This window comes from Indicator indicator, chromosome 5 (genome assembly GCF_027791375.1).
Source record: "Indicator indicator isolate 239-I01 chromosome 5, UM_Iind_1.1, whole genome shotgun sequence".
NCBI lineage: Eukaryota > Metazoa > Chordata > Aves > Piciformes > Indicatoridae > Indicator > Indicator indicator.
Window position 1 is genome coordinate 38,658,678 of NC_072014.1, and position 27,410 is coordinate 38,686,087.

General features: G+C 48.9%; 1 protein-coding gene across 1 annotated transcript in view; it reads left to right on the top strand.

Moving 5' to 3' along the window:
• The window catches only part of CACNB4 (calcium voltage-gated channel auxiliary subunit beta 4), a 111,996-nt gene that overhangs the window by 84,058 nt on the left and 528 nt on the right, over positions 1-27,410 (top strand). Inside the window, exons 6-13 of the mRNA XM_054381447.1 lie at positions 4,207-4,283; positions 4,651-4,670; positions 4,780-4,860; positions 8,032-8,090; positions 12,502-12,611; positions 14,564-14,715; positions 15,803-15,898; positions 22,359-22,544. Coding sequence (XP_054237422.1) covers positions 4,207-4,283; positions 4,651-4,670; positions 4,780-4,860; positions 8,032-8,090; positions 12,502-12,611; positions 14,564-14,715; positions 15,803-15,898; positions 22,359-22,544 — 781 coding nt within the window. The remainder of the gene's footprint in view (positions 1-4,206; positions 4,284-4,650; positions 4,671-4,779; positions 4,861-8,031; positions 8,091-12,501; positions 12,612-14,563; positions 14,716-15,802; positions 15,899-22,358; positions 22,545-27,410) is intronic.

Genomic DNA, 27,410 nt, shown 5'->3' on the forward strand with positions numbered 1-27,410 from the left:
GAGCTGGGGGATTTTAGCCTGGAGAAGAGGAGGCTCAGGGGAGACCTTATAGAATCAGTCAGGGTTGGAAGGGACCACAAGGATCATCCAGTTCCATCCCCCTGCCATGGGCAGGGACACCTCACACTAGATCAGGCTGGCCAGAGCCTCATCCAGCCTGGCCTTAAACACCTCCAGGGATGGGGCCTCAACCACCTCCCTGGACAACCCATTTCTCCACTCTCATGGGGAAGAACTTCTTCCTCACATCCAGTCTGAATCTCCCCACTTCCAGCTTTATTCCATTCCCCCCAGTCCTGTCACTACCTGATATTGCTCTCTACAACTACCTGGAGGGTGGTTGTAGCCAGGTGGGGGTTGATCTCTTTTCCCAGGCAACCAGCAACAGAACGAGAGGACACAGTCTCAAGCTGTGCAGGGGGAAGTTTAGGCTTGGGTCTTAGAAGTTCTTCAGTGAAAGAGAGATTGTCCATTGGAATGTGCTGCCCAGGGAGGTGGTGGGGTCAACATCCCTGGAGGTGTTTAAGAAGAGACTGGATGAGGCACTTAGTGCCATGGTCTGGTTGATTAGATAGGGTTGGACTTGATGATCTTGGAGGCCTCTTCCAAGGTCACTGGGATTCTCTTTTATTGCAGTGAAGCTGGAGGAGTGCTTGATCTGGACTCCTAAATGAAAATATGTATTTGCAGAGCATAGATGTATTAGGTACTGATGGTGAGAAAGCAGAAAAGGATCTGTGTTGACTTTAGGAAAGATCAGTAAAGCAGCAAGAGTGGTGATGGCAGAAGGGTTTGAAGGGCTAGAGAGTTTGATGGCCTCAGGGGATTAAGTCAGCTTGGTGGTTAAAGGTTGCCAGACCTTTTCCCAACCATTATCCCATAGTGGACATTGAAAGGGACCTCTGGAGATCATCCAGTCCAACTTCCCTGCTAAAGCAGGGCACCCACAGCAGCTTGCCCAGGATCACAATGGCCAGGTGGGTTTGGAAACTCTCCAGAGAAGGAGGCTTCACAACCTCTCTGGGCAGCCTGCTCCAGGCCTCCAGCACCTTCACACCAAAGAATTTTCTCCTCATCTTCAGGTGGATGCCACTTGTCCTGTCACTGGGCACCACTGACAAGAATCTGGCCCCATCCTCTTACTTCCAACCTTTTAGCTCTTCATCAAGATGGACAAGATGACCTTCAAGAGTCCCTTCCAATCCAATGCAATCTGTGAATCTGTGATCAGCACTGATCAGATCCCCTGTGGGGCTGCTCTTCTCCTGGCTGTGGAGCTTTCTTATTTCTTGTCTTTCTTCCCATTTTGGACAAACCCAGACATTTCAAACTTTACAGAGATGAGCTTTGACTCTCAATTTCTTTCATTCTTCATCATCCAGCCTGACCATTCTGTGTCTCCACACTGCTGGAGCTGGGGATTGCAAGTCCCTGAAGGAATATGAACAGGTCTGGGAAGTAAAACTGATTTCTCATCAGTTTGGACACTGAAATCACTCTCCTGTTGGCTCAATACCCAAAATACTTTTCCCATTCTCTTCCAATTCCATTACTCCTAGTGTGTTATTCCAGATAACTGAAAACAAAATCTCCACCCGGATAAGAAGGAGAACAAACCCTTTGATACTGCAGAGTAAAGAGAGGTGAGCCAATTGAATCTGGACCTAATAGATAGCAGTGAGAGGAGCATCATTTAGGCTGTGTAGCACTGTCAGGGAACTGGCACATGAATAGATAGACTTCATCAAGGTCAGGAACCATTTGGAGTAGAAAGCAGCTGGGGAAATGTTTTTAGAGTGATTGAACAGCATTAACTCTGCTTTTTTTCTAGATTGCTTTGAAGTAGTTTCAGAGGAAGCCAGTGGTCCAGCAAGAAGGTTATCCAGTGCAGAGAGATGGACACTAACAGAATATTTAGGGTGCTCTTTAGGATATGTTTGAGATACAGCAGATTAGAGAAATTCCCCAGGGCTCAGTGCTGGGGCCAGTTCTCATTAACATTTTTATCAGGGGATCCAGGCTCCTTCAGTAAGTTTGCAGATGACACCAGATTGGGTGGCAGTGTTGGTCTGCTGGAGGGTAGGAAGGCTCTGCAAAGGGATTTGGCCAGGCTGGATTAATGGGCCAAGGCCAATGAGATGAGGTTCAACAAAGCATTTGGGTCACAGCAACCCCATGAACGCTCCAGGCTTGGTGCAGAGTGGCTGGAAACTGCCCAGTGGGCCTGGGGATGCTGGTTGACAGCAGCTAAGATGAGCCAGCAGTGTGGCCAGGAAGGCCACCAGCATCCTGGCCTGGATCAGCGATGGTGTGGCCAGCAGGACCAGGGCAGTGATCGTCCCCTCTGGCTGGTCAGACTGCGTGATGAAAAGTCCTAAATATGGTGCTGAAGACATGGATTGTACCACGGGACTGTGCCACCTGCAGTAATCAGGTTGCTTCATCAGTCCTTCCCACCCTGAGTCCTCCTCCTGTCTTCTCAGCTGCTTGTGCAATGAACTGAGTTAGAGCTGAGTCACCTCACGTCTTCCCCCTCCCCAGACCAGTTTCCTGTTCCAGTCCGCTGTGGGTTTGCTGTATAAGCACTTCTGCTGGGTGCAGCACACAGGGAGAAGAGGGCAGAATCACAGACTCATGAAATGGGTTGGGTTGGAAGGGCACTGTCAAGATCATCTAGTTCCAACCCCCTGCTATGGGCCTGCCAAAAGATGAGGTTGCTCAAGGCCCTGTGCAGCCTGGTTCTGAATGCTTCCAGGGATGGGACATCCACAACTGCCTGGCTGGAAGCAGGGAAGTAGAGTGAATGGACAAAGGAGCTCCTTACACCGCTGTGGTGACACAACAGAAGTTATTTAAACCACCAGTGAAGAGCCCAAACTTCCCAAGAGATGTGCCCCATCTGCTGCCACAGAGACCCAGTGAGACAGAGCAGTGCTGGGTGGGGGATGTCCTGCAGAGCTGCACTGTGCCCTCTGAGTTTGGCAGATGTCTATGACGAGAGCTGCTGCATTTCCCAGCCCACAGGCTGATCATAGAATCATAGAATGGTAGGGGTTGAAAGGAACCTCTGAAGATCATTGGGTCCAACCCCCCTGCTAAAGCTGGATCACCTAGAGCAGGTCACACAGGAAGACATCCAGAAGGGTCTTGAAAGTCTCCAGGGAAGGAGACTCCACAACCTCTCTGGGCAGCCTGCTGCAGGGCTTCAGCACCCTCCCATTAAAGAAGTTTCTTTTCACGTTGAGGTGGAACTTCCTCTGTTCCAATTTGTATCCATTCCACTTTGTCCTATCACAGGACACCACTGAAAAGAGCCTGGCCTCTTCCTCCTGACACCCACCCCTCAGATATTTATAGATATTGATAAGATCTCTTCTCAGTCTTCTCCAGGCTAAACAGCCCCAGGTCTCTCAGGATTTCTTCATCAAATAGATGTTCCAGTCCCTTCATCATCCTTTGTGCTTCTGTTGGACTCTCTCTAGTTTATCCCTCTCCCTCTTGAACTGGGGACCCCAGATCTGGACACAGTACTCCAGATGTGGTCTCAGCAAGGCAGAGTAGAGGGGGAGATCACAGGAGAGCTTTGCTCAGCCTGTAGTGGAACCTGTTCTACTCTCATAGCCTTTAGTAGCTCTTCCAAGACCTGGAGATCAATTCAGTGACTGATCCTTTGGTTTCCCAAAAGTTTCTCTCACTTCAGAAACAGCTTCCTGGTAGCATGAATGTGGTTGAGGACTTTCCTTGAATGTCTGATTTAGAATCATAGAATTGTTTGGGTTGGAAAAGCCCTCTAAGAGCCTTGAGTCCAGCCTTCAACCTAACACCACCATGGCCATGTCCACTCATTTCTTGAACACAGATTCGCACATTGGATCAGGTTGGAAGGGATCCTCAAAGGTCATCTTGTCAAACCTCTCTGCAATCAGCAGAGACACCTCCAGCTAGATCAGGCTTCCCAAGGCCACATCAAGTCTTGTCTTGAATGTTTTCAGGGATGGGGCCTCAACCACAGCCCTGGGCAACATGTTCCAGTGTTCCACCACTCTCCTTCTGAAGAACTTCCTCCTAATGTCCAGCCTAAGCCTACCCTGCTCCAGTTCCAAACCATTTTTCTCACAGGGAGGTTTCTCCTAGCTGCTGCCTAAAGCCTACCAGGTGAGCATGTCTGGGTGCTGGGTGTTAATGAGGCTCTTTCTGCTACCACAGGAAATCAAGTGGCAATTCTTCTTCAAGTCTTGGAGAAATGGTTTCTGGCACATTTCGAGCCACACCTACTTCCACAGGTAAGACAGGAAGTTATTTCAGGAAGCTCTTTGCTGTTTCTGATCCCTCATTTACAACTGGCAGATGAAGAATGCAGGTTTCCCCCCTGTGCTGACTTGCTAAGACATCTGACAGGGAAGTGCTTGCCTGCAGAGGAGGGGATGTGTGGCAGACATCTATTTCTAGACATGTGGGAGTTGTTAAGGGATTGGGAAAGAACCCCAGGAAAAGCAGCAGCTGCCCCCAGATGGAATGAATGACCAGTTTACAGTGGGGTGAACAAAAAAGAGGTCCACTGAGAGAAATCCAAAAAAGTGGTTGAAGAAAGGGGTTTGGGGTTGCAAGTTGTGGTCTGGTTGTTAACCAAGTTCTCATTTGGTCTTTTAGCAAAGCAGAAACAAAAAGTGGTAAGTAGTACTTGTGTTTCATTTCCCTTTAATTCTAATACGTAATTCCTAGGATTTTCCTGTGGATCATCTCTGATTAATGATCTGAAGGGTTGTTTTCTTCTTCTAGACAGAACACATTCCCCCATATGATGTAGTGCCATCAATGAGACCTGTTGTCTTGGTGGGACCATCACTAAAAGGCTATGAGGTAAGTATTCCAGGGATTTGTAATTGAGTATTTTCTTGCCATAGAATGCTTTGAGTTGGAAGGAACCTTAAAGATCATCTAGTTCCACCTCCCCTGCCCTGGGCAGGGACACCTCCTACTAGATCAGCTTGTTCAAGGCCCCATCCAACCTGGCTTGGAGCCTCCACAGCATCTCTGGGCAGCCTGTGCCAGTGCCTCACCACTCTCACAGGGAGGAATTTGCTTCTCCAAAGGTGAAGAAATACCTACAACCTTTATCCATTCAGTGTGGGGGAGCAGTGCACCTGGTTTCTGATAATTTAAAGTGAGCTGAAATCATTCCCCAAAATGTTATATAAGAACTAAGAGCACTTTGCACCCTTTGGGTGAGGCACCAGATGGATTTTTTTTCCATCTTTCAACAGTAGCTGTTGAAGGGTAGGTAACATAGATTCTTGGAATGGTTTGGGTTGGAAAGGACCTTCAAGATCATCCAGTTCCAATCCCCCTGGCCATGGGCAGGGACACCTGCCATTAGCCCAGGCTGCTCAGGGCCTCATCCAGCCTGGCCTTGCACACCTCCAGGGAGGGGGAATCCACAACCTCCCTGGACAACCTGTTCCAGTGTCTCACCACCCTCACTGTAAAGAATTTCTTCCTAATCTCTAGTCTAAATTGCCCCTCATCCTATCACACCAAGCTCCATAGTGCTCAAGGCCTCATCCAGCCTTGCCTTGACCACCTCCAGGGAGGGAGCATCCACAACCTCCCTGGACAACCTGTTCCAGTGTCCTGCTCATCTTTGTGTTTGACTGCTTTAAACACAGAACACATCCACTCTTGCCAGTACAGTAACTCTTCATCAAATCAAGTCAGGGTCCCAATGTTTCTGACAGGTTCTGAAGCCTGGTGGGAATGGTGTAGCTGTGGAAGGTGGTGAGGTATCCTCTGATGCTACAGTGCAAGTCAAGACACAGAGGATTTGTGTCTGCTGCAAGCAAAGCTGGAGCAGTCCTATTCAAATGTAAAATTTTAGCCAAGCTAGCACACACTTTGAGCCAATCAGCAAAAATTTAGGAGAAGCTTCCCTACTATTCTCCTGTTTTCACTTGTAAAAACATCTTCCCAAGAACCTCAGAGTCGGCAAAGGAACTCAAGCTGCACCAGGGGAAGTTTAGGAACAATTTCTTCCCTGCAAAGAGTGGTCAGGCACTAGAACAGGCTGCCCAGGGAGTCACCATCCTTGGAGGTGTCCATAAAACATGTGGACGTGGCACTTTGGGATATGGTCTACTGGTCATGGAGGTGCTGGGGAGAAGGTTGGACTTGATCTTAGAGGTCTTTTCCAACCCTAGTAATTCTATGAAGTAGCTGGACTATTGCAGCATGTTCAATTTTGTTCTCCAGCACCTGAAACTGATGAGGATTATTTCAGCAGCTTTTCCAGACCTTTATTTAAGCTTTCTTTGGTCCTGCTTTGCAGGGGGGTTGGACTCAATGATCTCTGGAGGTCCCTTCCAACCCCTAACATTCTATGATGAATTAACTGAAATAGATATGTAAAGAAATCTTTAATAACTCTTCTTAATGAGTTTGGGGGTGGAAGCAGTTGTGGTAACAGGCACAGATGAACAGGACACCCATTTTTCAGGTCTGCTGTAGAGTGAAATGAGTGTGCTAAAAGAGCACAAGCTTCTAGCAGGGCATTGTGGTGAACTTAACCATCTGTTAAGTGTTGGGCTAAATGAGGAACTGAATGAACAGGAACAGAAAAATCAAAGCTACACTTAGAGTAGCTTAATGTTGGAAGCACTTTAAAGGGTATCATTCAACAGGTTGGAATGGTCCTTTCTGCAACTTCACAACAAGGTGTTTCAAAGGCTCTTGGGTGTGGTGCAGAGGGATGTGGTTTGGTGATGGTAGCTTAGCAGTAGGAGTGGGATTGTGAGCTCTTGCTGAGGGGCTGGACTTGATGATCTCAAAGGTCTCTTCCAACCTCAACAGTTCTGTGCTTCTATGAAATTCTTCCCCTAGTGTGTGGTGAGGCACTGGAACAGGTTGCCCAGAGAAGTTGTGGAGGCTCCAAGCCTGGAAGTGTTCAAAGCCAGGGTGGATGAGGCCTTGAATAAGCTGCCTTAGTAGGAGGTGTCCCTGTCCATGGCAGAAGGCTGGAATTAGATGATCTTTAAGGTTCTTTCCAACCCAAACCATTGTATGAGTTCTGTGAGTCTGTTAACATTGTGGTTCTGTTAAGAATGATTGGAAGTGTAGGTTAGCAAAGCAGGACTTTGGTATTTCATGTCCTGCTCTCTGCCCTTTCATGTTATGGTGATGTTTCTTGCCAGGAGTAAACTTCACCTCTTGAGGCTGATGGTGATGCACCACAAATTAATTTGCCAAGGCACTCTCAAGGTTGGAGGGGATAGAAGCTTTTTGTTAACACAAACCTCTGCACCTGGAGAGGCTTTTTGTTTCTGTGTAAATTCTGCAAGAAGCATTTTGAAAGACAGCCTAGGAGAAATGAACTGCCAGAGGCTTGGGGGCTTTGATGAAGTTCCTGTCTAGACTAGCAGATAATAGGTGTCAGCCTGAGTTGTCCTGCAGAGGACAAAGAGCTCCCTCAGTAAAGCAGATGACAAAGCTCAGCCTCTCTCAGCCTTTTTCTCTTGTACAGGAATGGAAGCATTCATTAGTTTTTTTTCTGCTTGTTGGCCCCTCTGAGAAGGGTTTTGCTGTTCAACACCCAACATTACAAATCTTGTATCCCAAGTTTTGAGCCAGGTCTAATCATGTTACTGTAGGGAAAAAAAACCCAACCAACCAACCAAACAAGTGATCTGTTCAACCCCAACAGCCCCAATGCTTCTGGCACATTCTAAAGCCTGTTGGGAATGGTGTTGCTGTGGAAGGTGGTGAGGTGTCTTCTGATACCTCAGAGCAAGTCAAGACAAGAGCAGAGTGACAGCTCTCACACACCCCCCCACGTTCTGCAGGTTGGAGAATGAGTCAGAAAACTTGCAGGTGTTTATTACAAAGCCTGCTGCCAAGAGCATGGAAACCCAGTGACTGCTACCTGCAGCAGGTATTGGTTGTTGGCAGTGGCCTTAACCTTCTGCTCACCTCTCTTCTTACTTTTGACTTCTTTTTCTCCCTGTCAATCCTTCCTCTTCAATCTTCCTCACCTCTGCAAAGGTGACAGACATGATGCAGAAAGCTCTCTTTGACTTCCTGAAGCACAGGTTTGATGGGAGGTGAGAAACACTGTCCTTTTCATGCTTTTTTTTTTTTTTGTTGTGTTTTTTTTTTCCCCTAACATTTCAGTGGTTTCTTTTTGTTTTAATGCAAGCAGATTGATGCATGTTCACCACTGGCTTTGTGTCAACACTGAAATGCAGCTGGCTGTGAGGTGGAACATGGCTAATGTATGACTAGAAGTGCATGTGTCTTCACATCTGCTGTGTCTGTGGTAGGATTTCTTTGTTATAATGGGAATCATCCTGCCTCTGGGATTTCCAGCCTGAAGTTAGAGGAGAAATCAAGATGAAAAGATGAGGAGGGCAGATTTAGACTGGAAATTCATAGAATCATAGATTAGGAAGAAAGTCTTCCCAGTGAGGGTGGTGAGACACTGGAACAGGTTGCCCAGGGAGGCTGTGGATGCCTCCTCTCTGGAGGTGTTGAAGGCCAGGTTGGATGAGGCCTTGAGCAACCTGGGCTAGTGGGAGGTGTCCCTGTTCAGGATAGGGAGGTTTGCACTGGATGATTTTGAAGGTCTCTTCCAACCCAAAGCATTCTATGAATCTTGTTCATCTGGAACATGCATAATATTTCCTGATGAGCTGTGAGAAGGATAATTTGAATTTCTTTGCTAGGAACACAGGCTTGGTCCACAACATCTCCACCCTTCTACTCAAGTTATTCAGTAGCTGTAGGTTTCTACTCCATCTTTGGATATTCAGGAGCTGTAGGTTTCTACTCCATCTTTGGATATTCAGTAGATGTAGGTTTCTACTCCATCTTTGGATATACTGCCCTTCTTTCATCCCAGTTCAGTATATTCTAACTGGGAAGAGGAGCTGGCACTGTGCTAGCTAGTTCAGGCTTGGAGATAACTAAAACATGGAGACTAGGGCAGTGAAAATCAGTGTCTGTGTTGTTTAGAGGAGGTGGAGTAGAATTTGTGGTCTTTTGGGGTGCAGTGAGGAGATGACAGTGCTGGACTGTCATGGAGGGGATGGATTGAAGGTTGAGGAGGGCATATTCAGACTGTGGATTAGGAAGAAATTCTTTACAGTGAGGGTGGGGAGACACTGGAACAGGTTGCCCAGGGAGGGTGTGGATGCCCCCTCCCTGGAGGTGCTCAGGGCCAGGTTGGATGAGGCCTTGAGCAACCTGGGCTGGTGGGAGGTGTCCCTGCCCATGGCCAGGGGGTTGGAAGTGGATGATCTTGAAGGTGCCTTCCAACCCAAACCATTCTATGAACCTATGAACTAACCCACAAAAAGCTCAGACAAAACATTTAATGATCCAGCTGGCATGTGAAAGATCTTCTCTCCTGCCCTCTTTTTAATTGTCCAGCTCAAGTATTTCTAGCAGATCCTCCAAACACAGTGATGGATCAAAAAGCTGACAGATGAAGCCCTGTATGTGGCAGCCTGCAGTGTAAATTTGTCATTGCTCTGAGCTCTTCTTGGCTCCTGTCACTGCCTCCTGTCCCCACTCCTGAGCACTGGGATTGCTCTGGTTCTGCTGCTTGAGCTCCAGAGTGTCCCTTTCCGTTAGGAGTAGGTACAGAAGCACAGCATCTGTTCCCTTCCAGCTGTTGGCATGTGTCTGTCAGCTTTGCATATGCTGCTGGTAACTGAGAGTGCTTGTTTTTGATAGGAAACCATGGCAACTGGAAGTGATAAGTCATCTCCAGTTGTCACACTGTGATTGCTATGGATATATCCTTCCTGAGGTATATTGTTATACCCTCTATGAGAATGTACTCAGCTCCAGCCTGATCCACAAAGATCAGCAGTGCCTAAAAACAGTGATAAAATCCCACAGTCCCAGCATGGTGGAGGTTGGAAGGGACCTCAGGAGATCATCCACTTCAAACCCCCTGCTAAAGCAGGGCACCCACAGCAGCTTGCCCAGGTTCACAATGGCCAGGTGGGTTTGGAAGCTCTCCAGAGAAGGAGACTCCACAACCTCTCTGGGCAGCCTGCTCCAGGGCTCCAGCACCCTCACACCAAAGAAGTTTCTCCTCATCTTCAGATGGAACCTCCTGGGTTCCAGTTTGTGCCCAGTGCCCCTTGGCCGGTGACTGGGATTCACAGACAAGAGTCAGGCTACAGCCCCTTGCCCCCCACAGCTCCTTTAGCTCTTGCTGAGCATTGCTCAGATCCTCTCCCAGCAAGGGGCAGTGTCAGTGATGATCAGTGTAAAGCACACTTAGATGCACCTCTTTTGGCAGCTCAGCCTGATGGAGGCAGGAGTGCTCCTTGCCTGGCTCTTCCCTCTCTACCCTCAGCATGCCCCCAGTGTGCACAGAGGGTTAAAGGGAGAGATCCTGCCTGGGGTGAGATACGTTTTGGCCATCCTCTTGCCATCAGCAGTGCTGGCAGTGAGCTCAGGTACCAGTATGAAATTTCAGTGCTGAGAAGCTCAGTGCCACAAGGAAGCTGATGCCATTGGCTGTAGCTCTGAGTAATGAGAAAAATGAGTGAAATTTCTTTTCAGGCCCCTAACTGCCAACACTTACAGCTTTGCACTCTTTCTCCTCTCTTCTTTCTGCTTTCCTCCTTCCCTTCTGATTTCCTCCATCCCTTCTGCTTTCCTCTGTCCCTTCTGCCTTCCTCCTTCCCTTCCGCCTTCCTCCTTCCCTTCCGCCTTCCTCCTTCCCTTCCGCTTTCCTCCTTCCCTTCCGCTTTCCTCCTTCCCTTCCGCCTTCCTCCTTCCCTTCCGCCTTCCTCCTTCCCTTCCGCCTTCCTCCTTCCCTTCCTTCCGCCTTCCTCCTTCCCTTCCGCCTTCCTCCTTCCCTTCCGCCTTCCTCCTTCCCTTCCGCCTTCCTCCTTCCCTTCCGCCTTCCTCCTTCCCTTCCGCTTTCCTCCTTCCCTTCCGCCTTCCTCCTTCCCTTCTGCCCTGTCTGTCTTCTGCAATTTTGTGCCAGGTCCACCACCTTACCACAAAGGAAAAGGAGTGTCCAAGCAGGAGTTTTACAGAAGCCTTCAGTAAGATACGAGCTAGCAGGGATCCTTCCCTGCCTCTTAACACACTTGGCTTCTGTCAGCTCCTCCTTTTGTCACTGCAACATCCTCCTCTGGCCAGTGAAGCAAAGGAAGGCCTGAGGGCTGTGCAGTGCCTGCTCAAAGGAGCCTGCTGAAGCTTGGCTGGCAGAGGGCATTCCAGGGCTGGCTGCTGCAGAGGCTCTGAGGCATCAGTGCTAAGTGCATTGTGTTTAATCACTCTTGCACAGACCCAGGCTGACTCTAGACACTGTGCAGACAAAACAGAGCAGAGGCATGTTTGATTCTCAACATCTTTCAGCAGCAGGGGTATTTAGGACTGCTGCTTCCTCAGGGAGGATGAAACACTGCTAGTATCTGGCACAGCAGCTGAGCTTTTGTGGTCCATCCTCTGTACATGTCTCTGATTCCAGCAGTCAAAGATCCAGGAGCTCCCTGAGCAGGAAGAGTGCTCAGCACCACTGTTTTATCATCACCCCCAGCCCATGACTGATGAATTTCTCCCATTTCAAAACTCATTTATACTCTGCTGTATGTTCTGGCAATGATTTACATACAGAAATGCTTGCACTTCTTTTTAACCCTCCCTCTGATCATTTCACTTAGAGCTGCATAAATCTTAGGTTCTGTGGAACAGCTGCTAGTCATTTCCAGCTTGCTTTCTTTTCATTATTCATGGCTCTTTGGCTCATCACACTCCTCCTAAATGGATTTATGTGAAGTGATTTTGTGGTCTTTGTTTTACAACCTTTTATCTCTCGTCAGCTCGCTGACAGATTGAGTTAAAAAAGCTTCCTTAGGTTAAAGAGGAGGCTCCAGCAGTACAGGTAGCTGTGGTGCAACTCACTGTTCTCTTTTCTTAAACCACAAGCCAAGTCCTGTAGCCCATCAGCTCCAGCTCCCTGTCTGGAAAAGAAGAGAGGACCAGACTCCCAAAGCCAGCAGCTCTGTTCAGTGATTCACAGGCACTTTAGATATGAGTGACATGGTTTGCTCAGCTGGCCAAACGTGGCCCTTCCTCACCTCTCAGCAATGTCAGCTTTAATCAGTGCTTTAACTACCTGGGAAGTGCTGTTCCTGTCATGGCTCTGCTGTTCTCTGTGCTCCACGACTCACTTCACTTGTGTGTAAATTCACGGAGGAGATGAGTGAGTTGGGGAGGAGAAAAGTTAGCTAATGCATGAAGTAGAAGAGCAGATTCTCTATGGCAGAGTCGTCTGGAGTAGTGCAGGGAGCAGAAAATGCTTCCCAGTTCTGCAGCATTTCCTTTCAGTTGTTGTTTAATGCTGACATAACTCAGCTGTAAACCATCTGGGAGTTGTGTTTTATTGCCTTTGCACTTTGGAACGGAATGTGGCTGTAAATCATGCCTGGTGCACTGCCAGTCTGACTGCTGTGGTTTTGTTCTCTCCTCTCCTCTTGCTCCTAGGATATCAATAACCAGAGTGACAGCTGACATTTCTCTTGCTAAGAGGTCTGTTCTAAATAATCCAAGCAAGAGGGCAATAATTGAGAGGTCAAACACGAGATCCAGTTTGGGTAAGACGCTGGCACAGGTGGCTTTCTGAGCATGGGGACCTACTGGAGGGAAGGTGTCAGGGTTTCAGCCTCCAAGATGTCATCAGGTCTGCAATTTTAAATGTGCCTGCAGCAGTTTCATCTGTCATTCTGGATTGCACATGCTCAGGTGGGAGACAGGCAAGGGAAGGGCAGCAGAGCACAGTGTGCTGTGTGAGCTTCTCCTGAAGCAGTTACCTGAGCTGGGCTACAGCAAACAGCATGACAGCTGTTTGGCCAGCCAAGAAGAAAACACATTCTTGACCCTGGGACTGGGTTTGTATTTAATGTTGGAGAGATACAGCTTAATTTTGCTGCCTAGCATGACCCATGAGACTCTGGGTCTTCCTACTTTTCCTCATGACTGCTGGGCTATACTGGCCTGATGTATTTCTTTCACAAGGGTGGAAATTCAGGGGTGCCAGTAGCCTGGAACACCACCCTAGGAGATAGGAGAGGTTGATTATCAGACTCCTGAGGAAGAAAAAGCTCTTAAACCGAAGTGTCTGGCAGCAGGGCAGGAGAGGGAATTCTGCCCCTTTGCCCTGCTGAGATCTCACCTCCAACACTGCATCCAGTTCTGGTGTCCCCAGCATAAGAAGGACTCACAGCTACTGGAGCGAGTCCAGAGGAGGCCACAAGGATGATCCAAGGGCTGGAGAACCTCTGTTGTGAGGATAGGCTGAGGGAGCTGGGGGTGTTCAGCCTGGGGAAACAGAAAAGACTCCAGGGGGACCTTAATGCTGCCTTCCAGTACTTGAAGGGATCCTACAGGAAGGCTGCAGAGGGACTTTTCACGAGGGTGTCTAGAGACAGGACAAGGGGGAAGGGTTTGAAGCTGAGGTAGAGCAGGGTTAGACTGGAGCTTAGGAAGAAGTTCTTAAGTGTGAGGGTGCTGAGACTCTGGCACAGGATGTCCAGAGAGGTTGTGGCTGCCTCCTCCCTGGGGGTGTTCAAGGCCAGCTTGGATGAGGCCTTGAGCAGCCAAGTCTAGTTGAGAGGTGTCCCTGCCCATGGTGGGGAAGTTGGAGTAGATATCTCTAAGGTCTCTTCCAACCTGAGCCATGCTATGATTCTATGATCCCAAGTGACCAAAGGAGAGTCCTAGGTTGTAGGACTCTTCCCCTTGAGTTGTCATACTAGTCCAGGGGTAGGCAGCCCAGAATGAAGTGCTGCAGAGGTGAGCACTAAATCTTCTTGTGCCTTTGAAGGTGCTGCTGTGTGGAACAGCTCTTAGGCAAATTCAGGGCATGTGAGTTGCTGACATTCAGCCCTTTTTCATGGGACAGCCTCAATTTGTGCTGAGTTTTATCAGTGTACAATTCCCCACATGCATGTGAGTGATGAAGAAGGGGTTAGAACAAGGAATACCAGGAAGAGAATTGGGCTGGAAATAAATGTCTTTCCTTTTGTTTCTTGCTTTGGTGAGAAGGTTGCCATTGGTGTCCTCTTAAAGACTAAACCCTGGCAGTGTTTTGACACCAACAGTTTTGGGTGGTTGTAGAATCAGGAGGTCACAGGGGTTACAAGTAAACCAGAATTACAGTCTGAGAAGAAAACAGCTCTTAAGGGACATCCACACATCACTTGCTGTCTGAAATAAGGAATCCTAGGAATATATGTGGGTTTGGAACCTGTACTTGTGTTAATGAGAAACATGCCTTTAATTACACACCCTTTCAATACACTGATATCATAAAGGGATACAGGATGTCTATATTTTCAGGAGCAGAATTGGCTCAGCATTATTATTTATTAAAAAAAAAAAAAAACAACACCTCCTGGAGTAATCAAATTTTGCCTGGAAGTGACAGTAATTCACACCTGGGGCTCATAACACTGCATGGGTAGAGGCTATGAAAATAAATGGGGGATGAACTTGTTGCCTAAGCAGTGCTGGGCTTGAATGACTTGCCCCTGTTTTCCTTTCCCAGCTGAAGTCCAGAGTGAAATTGAGAGGATCTTTGAGCTGGCAAGGTCCTTACAGCTGGTTGTCCTGGATGCAGACACTATCAATCACCCTGCCCAGCTTATCAAGACATCTTTAGCACCAATTATTGTCCATGTCAAAGTGTCTTCACCAAAGGTAATGCATCTCCCCCTTCAAAAACCTGCACTTGAGAGGGGATTGGAGGGCAAGGTGGGAGTGAGCAGGGTGGGATCTCCACCTGAAGAAATTTAAGAGAGAGATGAAGAGACGAGAAAGTGAAATTCTTAGATCAATGCCCTGGCCAGGGAATGTATGATTCTATGATGCAATCTTTTCTGCCCTAAACCTTCACCTAGCCCTAGGCTGAGCCTTAGACAAGGCATCCACCTATTCAGCAGACAAATTCCTGAGGAGCAGATTCTTTCTGGAGCTCCCAGTTCCCTTGGGCAGTCCCTTTGCAGCCCCCAACCCCAAGACAGTGCTAGTCTGGGTTGTCTCTTTACAAGCCCTAACCTTAGGCTGAGCTTTGGAGAAGACAGGCAGCCCTTTGCCCACCTCCCAGGCAGTTGCTACAAGGATGATGAAGGGAGTGGAACATCTGTCTGATGAGGAGAGGCTGAGACACCTGGAGCTGGGTAGTCTGGAGAAGAGCAGCCTGAGAGGAGATCTCATGGAGTTTTATCAACATCTGAAGGGTGGGTGTCAAGAAGAAGAGGCCAGGTTCTTTTCAGTGGTGTCCTGTGATAGGGCAAGGGGGAACAGGCACAAACTGGAACACAGGAGGTTCCACCTCAATATGAGGAGAAATTTGTTTGTTATGAGGGTGCTGGAGCCTTGGAGCAGGCTGCCCAGAGAGGTTGTGGAATCTCCTTCTCTGGAGACTTTCAAGACCCATCTGGACACATTCCTGTGTGACCTGCTCTAGGTGATCCTGCTTTGGCAGGGGGGTTGGACTCAATGACCTCCAGAAGTCCCTTCAACCCCTACCAATCTATGGTTCTGTGATTCCCTTTGCATTTGAAATACTTGCAAGGGATGAAGCATGATGCAGAGGGCAACGTGCATGGCTTACTGGGGGCTTCTCAGGAGGGGCTGTGCTTGTCTTGAAGGACAGTGTTTGATCCATTTTGTTAAACACAGTGGAGAGCTTCTGCACTTGGCAATCCTCCATTGGGATGCTGGTCTGAGCTTTGTGGAGAAAGACTGATTCTTAAGCTCCCCTTTTGCTCTTTCCCCTCGGCAGGTTTTGCAGCGCCTGATTAAATCTCGAGGGAAGTCCCAAAGCAAACACTTGAACGTGCAGTTGGTGGCAGCTGATAAACTTGCACAATGCCCACCAGTAAGTACAGAAGAAAGGCTAAAGAGCTTGTGAGATGTGGAGTTGTAAAGATTCCTGTCTGGAGAGGAGAAGACTGTGAGGGGATTTAATCAATGTTCATAAATATCTGAGGGGTGGGGGTCAAGAGGGAGGGGACAGGCTCTGCTCACTTGCACCCTGGCATAGGACAAGGGGCAATGGAGAGAAACTCCAGCACAGGAGGTTCCACCTCAACATGAGGAGGAACTTCTTCAGTGTGAGGCTCACAGAGCACTGGAACAGGCTGCCCAGAGAGGTTGTGGAGTCTCCTTCTCTGCAGACTTTCCAGCCCCATCTGGATGTGTTCCTGTGTGACCTGTGCTGGATTCTATGGTCCTGCTCTGGCAGGGGGCTTGGACTTGATGATGTCCAGATTTCCCTTCCAACCCCTAACATCCTGTGAGCCCGTGCTGTGACAGCTGACTTCCTATGTTCTGGACCTTTGATCCTGCTTATCTGCTGTGCTGAGTTCTGTGTGCTGAGGTGACAGAAGTGACGTGTGTGGTAGAATCAATCTCCTGATGCACTGGCAGATGACATCATTTCTGCAGTAGTGTCAGCTTAAGGCCCTGAAGGGTCAAAGTCTCAGACCCAGTCCTCAGCAGAGGACTTTCCTGCAGCTGCCTCGTGAGTCCAGCCCCTGGATGGTGTGTCTGCACACCTGTGATCCCTGCAAGCACTTTCAGTTCCCTCAGTGCAGCACAGGCACTGCTCACCCCCCCCTTTTTGTCAAAGGTAGTGATGACTCACCTTGACTAACCTTCTGCTTGAGGAGCAGAGGTCCTGGAGAGATGGTGAGGCAGGCAGGTGCTGTGTGGAAACACTGCAGCAATGTTTCAGTTCAGAACAGACACTGAAAAGGATTCCAGGATGGTACCCTCTGACTTAAAACAGGCAAAGGGCTGACCAGAGAAGTCACAGAAATTACTTTGGTTGGAAGAGACCTTTAAGATTGATTCTTCCCCTCTATTCTGCTCTTGTGAGACCCCAGCTGGAGCACTGTGTCCAGGTCTGGTGCCCCTAGCACTAGAAGGACATTGAGCTCTTGGAGAGGGTCCAGAGGAAGCCATGAAGATGATCAGAAGGCTGGAGAACATTCACTATGGGGACAGTCTGGAGAAGAGAAGGCTCCAGGGAGACCTTACAGCAGCCTTCTAGTACCTGAAGGGGGCTACAGGAGAGCTCAGGAGGGACTTTTGACACGGGCTTGGAGTGCCAGGATGAGGGGAATGGCTTTGAGATGGAACAGGGGAGATTTAGAATAGAGATTAGAAAGAAATTCTTTCCAGTGAGGGTGGTGAGACACTGGAACAGGTTGCCCAGGGAGGTTGTGGATGTCCCCTCCCTGGAGGTGTTCAAGGCCAGGCTGGATGGGGCCTTGAGCAATCTGGTCTGGTGGGAGGGGTCCCTGCCCATGGCAGGGGGGTTGGAACAGGATGATCTTGAAGGTCCCTTCTACCCCAAACCCTTCTGTGATTCTATGATCAAGTCCAACCATTATCTAACTGTGCTAAGCCTGGTGCTGAAGCAGCACCACTTGTCCAGCTGTCAGAAGCAGTAGCTGGTGGCTGCCTCTGTTTCCAGCTGGTTGTGTTACTGCAGGGACCTGTAAGCTTCTGGTTTCAGTAGCTGTAGATCATTTTGCTTGCTCCCTCATCCCTGTTTTCCATGTTGAACAGCACTGAGAGCTGTTGAAGCCATCTCAAGTTCTTTTGCAGAGCTGAGCTCTGCTCTGTTTTTCAGATGTAATTTTCTTCTGAGCCTCTTGAAAGGGTGACACAGAATTTCTGTGAGCCATTCAGCTGCCCTTAACTAAACCAAACTCATCCACTTCTCTGTAGAACAGAATCATTCCTACAGAAGCTTTTAGCTTCCTCACTCCTCAAGTGGGAGCTGAGTTCAATGGAGTCACACCTGCACCTCTTTGAATAGGGCTTGTGGTATTTACATCCAGCTTACCCACCCAGCAGCCCACCACACTTCACCTTTGAAAGGTGCATTGTTCTCCCCACCTGGCTGTGCTTCACAGCCTGCTTGGCTCTTTAGACCCTGGGATTGCCTCTTCTTCCACCTCACTTTGCTCACTTGACAGGAACCAGCAGCACACACGCATTATAGCTGGGTCAGGTCACCTAAATTGTCCAGGCCCAGGAGCTGGAGAACTCGCCTGAACTCCCAAGCCTCTGTTTGGTGGCCTAAGGCAACAAAGGGTCAACATGAATAAGTGTAGAGTCTTGCCCCTGGGGAGGAACTACCCCCTGCACCAGTACTGGTGAGGGGCTGACCTGCTGGGAAGCAGCTCCACAGAGAAGGACCTTGTAGTGCTGGGGGACAAGAAGTTATCCATGGGACAACAAAGTGCCCTCACGGCCCAAAAGGCCAATGGTCTCCTGGGGTACATTGAGGAGAGAGTGTGGGCAGCAGCTCAAGGGAGATTCTCCTCCCTTTCTACTCTGTCCTGGTCACACCACATCTGGAGTACTGTGTCCAGTTCTGGGCTCACCAGTGCAAGAGGGGCAGGGATAGGCTACAGAGTGCCCAAGGAGGATGGAACATCTGTCTGATGAAGAAAGGCTGAGAGCCCTGGTGCTGTGGAGCCTGCAGAAGAGCAGCCCCAGAGGGGAGCTGAGCAATGCTCAGCAAGAGCTAAAGGAGCTGTGGGGGGCAAGGGGCTGGGGCCAGACTCTTGTCAGTGGTGCCCAGGGACAGGACAAGGGGCAATGGGCACAAACTGGAAGCCAGGAGGTTGCATCTGAAGATGAGGAGGAACTCGTTTGGTGTGAGGGTGCTGGAGGCCTGGAGCAGGCTGCCCAGAGAGGTTGTGGAGTTTCCTTCTCTGGAGAGCTTCTAAACTCAGCTGGCCATTGTGATGCTGGGAAGCTGCTGTGGGTGCCCCTGGTGTAGCAGGGGAGGTTGGACTGAATGATCTCCAGAGGTCCCTTCCAGCCCTCACCATTCTGACTATGAAAGTGAGATTCAACCTGGATAAGCGAATTATTTCCACATTTCAGATGTCAAAGCTGCACTTGCTCAGAGGCTGTCTTTAACTCCAGCCTCTGCAGAAACCATCTGGTCCTTTTGCACTGTTTGATTTCAAGAAAGCTGTTGCTGACTTAGAATAGCATCTGGAATAGCATCTTTTGGCTGGAAAAGACCTCTAAGATCATTGAGTCCAACCATGCTCGGAGGACTGGAAGGGAGGTGACAGTCTTGCTGAAGTTTAAGTGAAAGGACTAAGCTGATCCATGAGGTAATTAGTAGAATCACAGAATCAAACAGGTTGGAAGAAACCTCCAAGATCATCAAGTCCAACCAATCACCCAACCCTAACTAATCGACTAGACCATGGCACTAAGTGCTTGTCCTGGTTTGGGACCAGACAGATCCAGTGCCTCATCCAGGCTCTTCTTAAACACCTCCAGGGACACTGACCCCACTACCTCCCAGGGCAGCCCATTCCAATGGCCAATCTCTCTTTCTGGGAAGAACTTCTTTCTAAGGTCAAGCCTAAACTTCCCTCTGCACAGCTGAAGACTGTATCCTCTCATTCTGTAGCTGGTTGCCTGGGAGAAGAGCCCAACCCCCACCTGGCTACAACCTCCCTTCAGGTAGCTGTAGATAGCCATAAGGTCTCCCCTGAGCCTCCTCTTCTCCAGGCTAAACTGAGAAGTACACTGCTAAAAGCAGTGCCACTGCTGCCTGCTGCACTGTCACCTGCTTCACCTCTTTTGCAGCTCAGATTCCTGCAAGAGGAGGATTTGTGTGAAGGGAAGATGGTGGAAAACCCTAAAAACCTCTCTTTTGGTTCATCTGCTGAGAGCCAGCCTGAAGTGCTCAGACGGTGCAGCACGTCTAGACGTTGTAAAAATAGCTGTGCTGTGGGGCAGGGTTGAGAGCAGGAGCTGCCTGCATTATTCATTCCCTGCTCATCTTTCACTGCTGCTGCTCAAGCCAGTGCTGAACGTGGCCAGGGCTGCACAACTCCACCGAGCAGCAGCATTGTGTGGCTGAGGGAAACCCGAGCTGTGCTAAGCACACAGCTTTAAAGCCAGCAGGCAGACATCACAGCTCATGCTGGTGGTTTGGTGTAACTTGCAGATTCGTGGCAGAGCTAAGGAGGAGACAGACCCCTCTGGTCTGTTTGACAGCACCTAAAACCCAGCAGAAATTAGACTCCAGCAGAACTGGTGGAATTAAAACCAGGTACAGCTGCAAGGTCAAACTCAGAGAATCAAAAAGGTTGGAAAAGACCTCAAAGATCATTGAGTCCCAGCATTAACCCAGCACTGCCAGGTCACCACTAAACCATGGCCCTCAGCACCACATCTCCATGGCTTTGAAACCCCTCTAGGGATAGGGTCTCCACCACTGCCATGGGCCTGGGCCAGGGCTTAACTACTCTTTCAGGAAGAAGCTTCTTCTAATGTCCAACCTAAACCTCCTCTGGTGCAACCTGTGGCCATTTCATTTTGTCCTATCACATCTTCCTTGGGAGAAGTGACCAACCTCCACCTGGCTCCAACCTCCTTTCAGGGCATTGTAGAGAGCAATGAGGTCTTATGAGGTCTCAGATCTAAGTGATCCAGATGAAACAGAAAGTTGAGGAACAGTCCCTTGATTTAGCAGGAGGGTGGAAGAGTTTTCCCTGACCTGGTTGCTGCTCAAACCCTATATAGCTGAAAATCTGCCTTGAGGCAGACTTTGCAAAGCCAAGTTTTGTAGAGCCAGCCAGAGCTGCTCTCAAATTGGTGGCCTATGATGCAAAGATGAGCAGCACAGAAAACTGCAAACTGCTCCCAGACCTGAAAATGCCAACACTGATTCCTTGTATAGGAAAACACAGGCTGTATTCCAAGTGTCAGGGTTTAATTTCAGTCTTCTGAGTGAGGTGTTTGTAAGTAGACCACAGGGAGACCTTGGAGCAGCCTTCCAGTACCTAAAGGGTACTGGAGAGCTGGGGAGGGACTTTTGACAATGCCATGGAGTGACAGGACAAGGGATGATGGGTTCAAACTGGAAGAAGCTGGATTTAGATGAGACATTAGGAAGAAATTCTTCACCATGTGGGTGGTGAGGCTCTGCAACAGGTTGCTCAAGGAAGCTGTGGAGGCTCCAAGCCTGGAAGTGTTCAATGCCAGGCTGGATGAGGTCTTGAGCAACCTGGGCTAGTGGGAGGTGTCCCTGCGCATGGCAGGGGCTTTGGAACTGGATGATCTTGAAGGTGCCTTCCAACCCAAACCGTTCTGTGATAAATTCATGGGGTTTAAATCTCTAAAAGTGCCTCTGTGCAGCACTTTTCTATTTCCCTGCAGCCCTGCCAGCTTGGTGCATACTGGCTGGAGCTATAAATACACACAGAGGAGAAGCAGCCTGGGCTCTGTTTTGGTTACTCTTAACACCTGCAACACCTGCACTTACTTTTCACTTCCTATCCTATTTTCACAGTGTTTTGTTTTTTTTCCACTAAGGCACGAGTTAAGATTAAAGATAAGGCACAAAATGTCACTGCTGCAAACACTCTTTCTCTTGAGGGACTCAGTTGATGCTACTTTATTGTCAGCTGTTTGTTGTCAGCCTTGTCACCCAAGTGATGTAAAGATGTTGGCTGCAGTGTCCCTGGATAGAACAGTATCCACATGGCTGTGGATTCCTCTCTGTGATTGCATGGTGAGCAGATCTGAGGCAAGAAGGCCACCAACATACTGGCCTGGATCAGCAATAGTGTGTCCAGCAGGACAAGGGAAGTGATTGTGCCCCTGCACTGAGGCTGCTGAGGCTGCATCTTGAGTAGTGGGATCAGTTTTGGGCCCCTCACTCCAAGACAGACATTGAGGGGCTGGAGCAGGTCCAGAGAAGGGCAGCAAAGCTGGTGAAGGGTCTGGAGAACAGGGCTGGTGAGGAGCAGCTGAGGGAACTGGGGGTGTTTAGTCTGGAGAAGAGGAGGCTGAGGGGAGACCTCATTGCTCTTCATAATACCTTGAAAGCAGGTTGGAGTGAGGCAGGAGTTGGTCTCTTTTCCCAAGGAAGAAGTGATAGGGCAAGAGGAAATGGCCTCAAGTTGCACCAGGGGAGGTTTAGGTTGGACATTAGAAGAAACTTCTTCCCTGAAAAAGTGGTTAAGCCCTGGCCCAGGCTGCCCAGGGCAGTGGTGGAGTCCCCATCCCCGGAGGGGTTTCAAAGCTGTGTAGATGTGGTGCTGCAGGCCATGGTTTAGTGGTGACCTGGCAGTGCTGGGTTAATGGTTGGACTTGATGAGCTGAAAGTTGGAATTAGATGATCTTGAATGTCCCTTCCAACCCAAACCATTCTGTGATTCCATGAACCTATTTCTAATTCTTGAATGTTACAGGATGGGGCTGATGAGAACTGGTTGACATCTCTCTCCTTCTTTCCATCTGTATCCTTGTCACGAACCAAATTTTGTTGTTACTGTTGCCACCAGGAAATGTTTGATGTCATTTTGGATGAGAACCAGCTGGAGGATGCTTGTGAGCACTTGGCAGAGTACCTGGAGGCATACTGGCGTGCTACCCACACCACCAGCAGCACGCCCATGACCCCTCTCCTGGGGAGGAATTTGGGATCCACCGCGCTCTCCCCGTACCCCGCCGCAATCTCTGGCTTGCAGGTATGCAAACACCCCCCAGCCCCAGCCAGCCCTGCAGATCAGGTGGGTTTCTTTGATTTGTGGGCCAAATAGTGGGAAAACAGCAGAAATGACACCTGCTGCAGCAGTGAGCAGTCCCTGTTTGGTCATTGCCAGCAGTAAGGAGGGAAGCTCAAAGCCCATAACCAAAGCAGCAGCAGTTTGACAGCTGAGTGCTGAAGCTCTGCCACCGCTCTTGTTCTAATGGGAATCAAATGGCCCTGAGCTCTTGAGGAGGAGTTAAATGCTACTGTGTCAGGTGGTGCTGGAGCCAGATTAGAAACCAGCCTTTATTAACTGGGGGGAGGGAAAGTGGCCTTGCAAATGAGAGCCTGGCAGAGGAAGACTAAACAAGTGCAGGGTGCCACAGCAGCCACTGGAAGGGAAGTTGTGGATGCCCCACCCTGGAGGTGTTCAAGGCTGGATGAGGCCTTGCTCTAGTGGAAAGTGTCCCTGCCTAAGACAAAGGGTTTGGAACTAGATGGTCTTGAAGGTGCCTTCCAACCCAAGCCATTCCCTGATTCTGTGTATTTAGGAATGCAGAACAGTGTCTGTAATGATCCCTTTGATTCCCCTCCCTCATAACTTCACGAAACATTCACCTCCAAGTGAAAAAACTTCCATGCTTGTCTCGTTATCAGCCCAAACACCCTCACCTTCTTGAGTTCATTTTGAGTGTGAATAAAATACTTCTTTTGTTTTGATTTCATTTGATTTGATTTTTGTTGTTGTTGTTACCCATTGGAAAAAAAAATTCTGACCATTTTTTTCCACAGGGATAGCTCAAAATCGGCTGAACTTTGACCCTTCCAACCTGGCATGTAAATAGTCCTTAAAGAGAAGTACGTGCTTTCCTGAGTTTGCAAACACCAAATGTTCTTTGGTTTGTAGTTCTGAATGCTTGAGAAGATCAGGAGGGCAGCCAGCTTTGAAGGCTGCAAAAGCCTCAGGAGGAGCTCTGGGTGCCTGGTGGCTCTCTAGGAGCGTGCCTTTGCAGAACAGCTGTCGAAAGCAAGAGTTGAGCCAATTGCCTTTCAATGAATAATTCACCTGAGAAATGTAAACCTCTCTTCTGCTTGGAGAGTTAACCTGGAAGCAGCTTAACAGTTTTGGAAGGCAGTGATGTGTTTTCAGTTAACCTAAAGCTGTCCTTCGCTGTGAGTGAACTGCACTTCCCTGAAGGTGCATGGCAGTTGGTGCTCACACTGGTGATGCTGTGCTTGGTTTTGGTGTAGGCTCAGTGAGTCACCCGTTCCTGACTGGCTGAATGCACAAGCACTGTCCTGTGACTGAATAACCTGCACCTCTCAACTGTTGTTTCCATTCAGATTTCAGTTTTCCATCCCTTCATGCCAACGAAACACCATCTGCAGAACTTTTCACCTTTTCAGTTTCATGTTGAAAGCTGGCTGTGTCCACAAGAGTTTTTTTCAGGCATTTATTTCTCTCTGATCAATGACACCAGCAGTAACTGTGCCATATTGCTCCATTTACTTAGGGAAAACTCACACTGAAGATGAAAATCACCCCTGTGCAGTGGGCTGGCTGAAGGTATGCATCACTTAATCCCCACTTCACCCGGATTGTGAAGCCTTAGGTGGGACTTGACTGGTGCTAGTTCTCTGCAGAGGGGTAAATTTCTCCCTGAGTGAATGATGCCCAACTGGAGACTGCAGCATTTGGCTTTCAGGGCCACTCCAGTGTCCAGGCCCATTTCAGGAGTTCTGATGTTTGATGTGGTCTGAGGTGCTTACCCACCAAGAGGTTTTAGACTAACTCAACCCTTCAGGATTGGTCAGTGGTTGGACTCTATGATCTCAGAGGTTTTTTCCAACCAAACCAATTCTGTGATTCTATGATTTGCACCCTGTAAAGATGATCATTGTAAAGCCCTCAAGCAAATCCTAGGAATTAAATTCTTCTTATAAGCACCTCAGCTAGGTTATGTTTCTTATTGTGGCAATTCCCATGTCTTATGACCTTGTGACTCCTCCTGACCCCAGTACCTTGGGGAACTGAATACCAAAAGCCCAGCCCCTGGTGTAACACACCTGGGGGTGGTACAGGTTTGCTGGGACACCCTGTACAGACTTCACCCAATCAGGCCTTAGGAGTCTCTCTCAGTAGCTTGGGCTTTAGTTTACTGAGAAGTTAAACTCTGCTTTAACTTAAGTGTTGGGGCTTCACAAAGGTCACCAGGGTGAAGTTAAATGACACAGACACAGAAGAGTCAGAATCGAAGGGAGGGAGCACATGGGTGTCCCAGCTGTGTCCCATCGCACTGTGTCCCATCCCAGTCTCCACCCTGCCAAAGATGGTGGTCCTTTGGTCCTTGCCTAAAAGGGGAAGATGTCAATACTGAGCTCTGTGTGTTCATAGCCCTCAGTAGGAAGAGTAAACTCTGTCATGCTAACTCCGAGGGGCCAATCATTTCCTTTTGGGCCTAGTCCCAGGACAGGACAAGGAGCAATGGCTTCAAACTAGAGCAGAGCAGATTTAGATTGGATATCAGGAAGAAGTTCACTATGAGGGTGGTGGAACACTGGAACAGGTTGCCCAGGGAGGTGGTTGAGGCCCCTTCCCTGGAGATACTCAAGGAGAGGCTTGATGAGGCCCTGGGCAGCCTGATCTAGCTGGGGATGTCCCTGCTGACTGTGGGGAGGTCAGACTGGGTGACCTTTGGAGGTCCCTTCCATCCTGCACCATTCCATGATTCTACAATTCTATAATCCCTGGTTAGCTCCAAACCTTCTTAGTTTAGTCTAATTTCAGCTGATGGATTTGATCCTCTAGTTCAAGTTGTGGGGATATGAGTTTAGTTTCTTAGGCTTCAGGAGATGTGCATTTGAAGTCCATACCTGCAGCAAACTGCAGCTTGTCATTCTGGTCACAAAAGTGACGTGGGGCACAAGACCTGTGTGTAACCACACCAGTTTGGTGCCACTTGAAACCTCTCAGGAGGTAAATACCAGGATTAGGATGACTACACAATGGAGGCAGGGAAACAGGGAGGTTTCTAGAAAGGAGCAGGTTGCAACCAGAGAAGTAAATTACTACAGGGAAGGTAGAGGGTGTGAGAACAGCACTTTAAAGCTGAGGTGATTATATATCAGAATTGTATACCTAGGCCCAATAAATATGATCATTTGTGAGAGAAATACGTGGATAATGCAGGAGAAGTTGCTACCCAGTAGCTGAGCTTGCAGAAGGGCAACTTTCCCCTGCCAGATGGTCAGGTGGGATTGCTCAGTGAGTAACCTTGGTAGCATCAATCTGCAGAAAGAGCTGTGACATCCTATCTGCTGGGCTGCAAACCTACACCTACAGTCGCCTCTCCAGGCAGGCAAGCCTCTGGGTATCAATTATGCAGCTCACCAGTTGCTGGCCAGAGAGGGTGTAGTGATGGGAGGGAGAGTTCATAGCACAGGGAGCTTCAGAAATGAGAAGGAGCAGATGGTAAGACATGGAACAGGTTGCCCAGGAAGGTTGTGGATGCCCCCTCAGTGGAGGTGTTCAAGGCCAGATTGGATGAGGCCTTGAGCAACCTGGGCTAGTGGGAGGGGTCCTTGCTCGTGGCGGGGAGGGGTTGGAACTGGATGATCTCTGTGGTCCTTTCCAGCCCAAACTATTCTGTACATCTATGAACCTTAGGCCCCCAGGGTGCAGCCATCGTGGGCAGCACTCTCCTGGCACTTCCAGGATCAGAAGGATGACATTGGCTGTGTCACCTCATCAATGCTGATCAATGGGACCAGGATTTCTTCAGTGGTGCCCGGTGACAGGACAAGGGGTAACAGGCACAAACTGGAACATAAGAAGCTCCATCCAAACATGAGGAGGAACTTCTTTAATTTAAGGGTGACAGAGCCCTGGAGCAGGCTGCCCAGAGAGGTGGTGGAGTCTCCATCTCTGGAGATGTTCCAAGCCCACCTGGACATGTTCCTGAGCAACCTTCTCTAGGTGAACCTGCCTTGGCAAGGGGCTGGACTCAATGATCTCCAGAGATCCCTTCCAAACCCTACCTTTCTGTGATCTGGAGAAAGAAAAGCATTGACTGAGTTTGTTCTGAGGGGCTGGCCAGCTGTACTCTGGAGAGCTTCAATGGGTGATGACAGCAAATAATCTTTATTCTTAGGCTATTTCTTCATTGTGCCATTTTACTGGCAAAAAAAGTAGGAACTAATGTTGTTCATGGGACAAATGTTGGACGGTAGCATTCTGGGAGCATGAGGGGAGCAAAGGCCAAGCCTTTTAATTAGTAAATGGTGTTTGAAAAGGATTTTCTGTCAGCAGATTTAAAGTATCTATTAGGTTTTAGTGGAAAGAATTTGTTAATATTTAATCATTTTAGCCATCCTTAGCAGCCCATAGAGTCACTGAATGGTAGGGATGAAAGGGACCTCTGGAGGTCATCCAGTCCTACCCCCCTGCCAAAGCAGGGTCACCCTGGGCAGGCCACACAGGAATGCATCCAGACAGGGCTTGAAAGTCTCCAGAGAAGGAGACTCCACAACCTCTCTGGGCAGCCTGCTCCAGGGCTCCAGCACCCTCACAGTAAAGAAGGTTCTCCTCTTCTTTGGGTGGAACCTCCTGGGTCCCAGTTTGTGCCTGTTGCCCCTTGTCTTGTCACAGGACGCCAGTGAATAGAGACTGGCCTCTTCTTCCTGACCATCATTTGGTTGGTCATAGGAAAGGTTTTAAGTAGGGCTCAGAGCTGCACCTTGTTAAAAACCAAACCAGACCAGCAAACGTCTCCATATGTTTTCTAAACCCACCTAAATCAATGCTCAATGTTTTCCAAGCATGAATGTTATGTTCATGATCAGAGGAAAGTGATAAATGCTGACT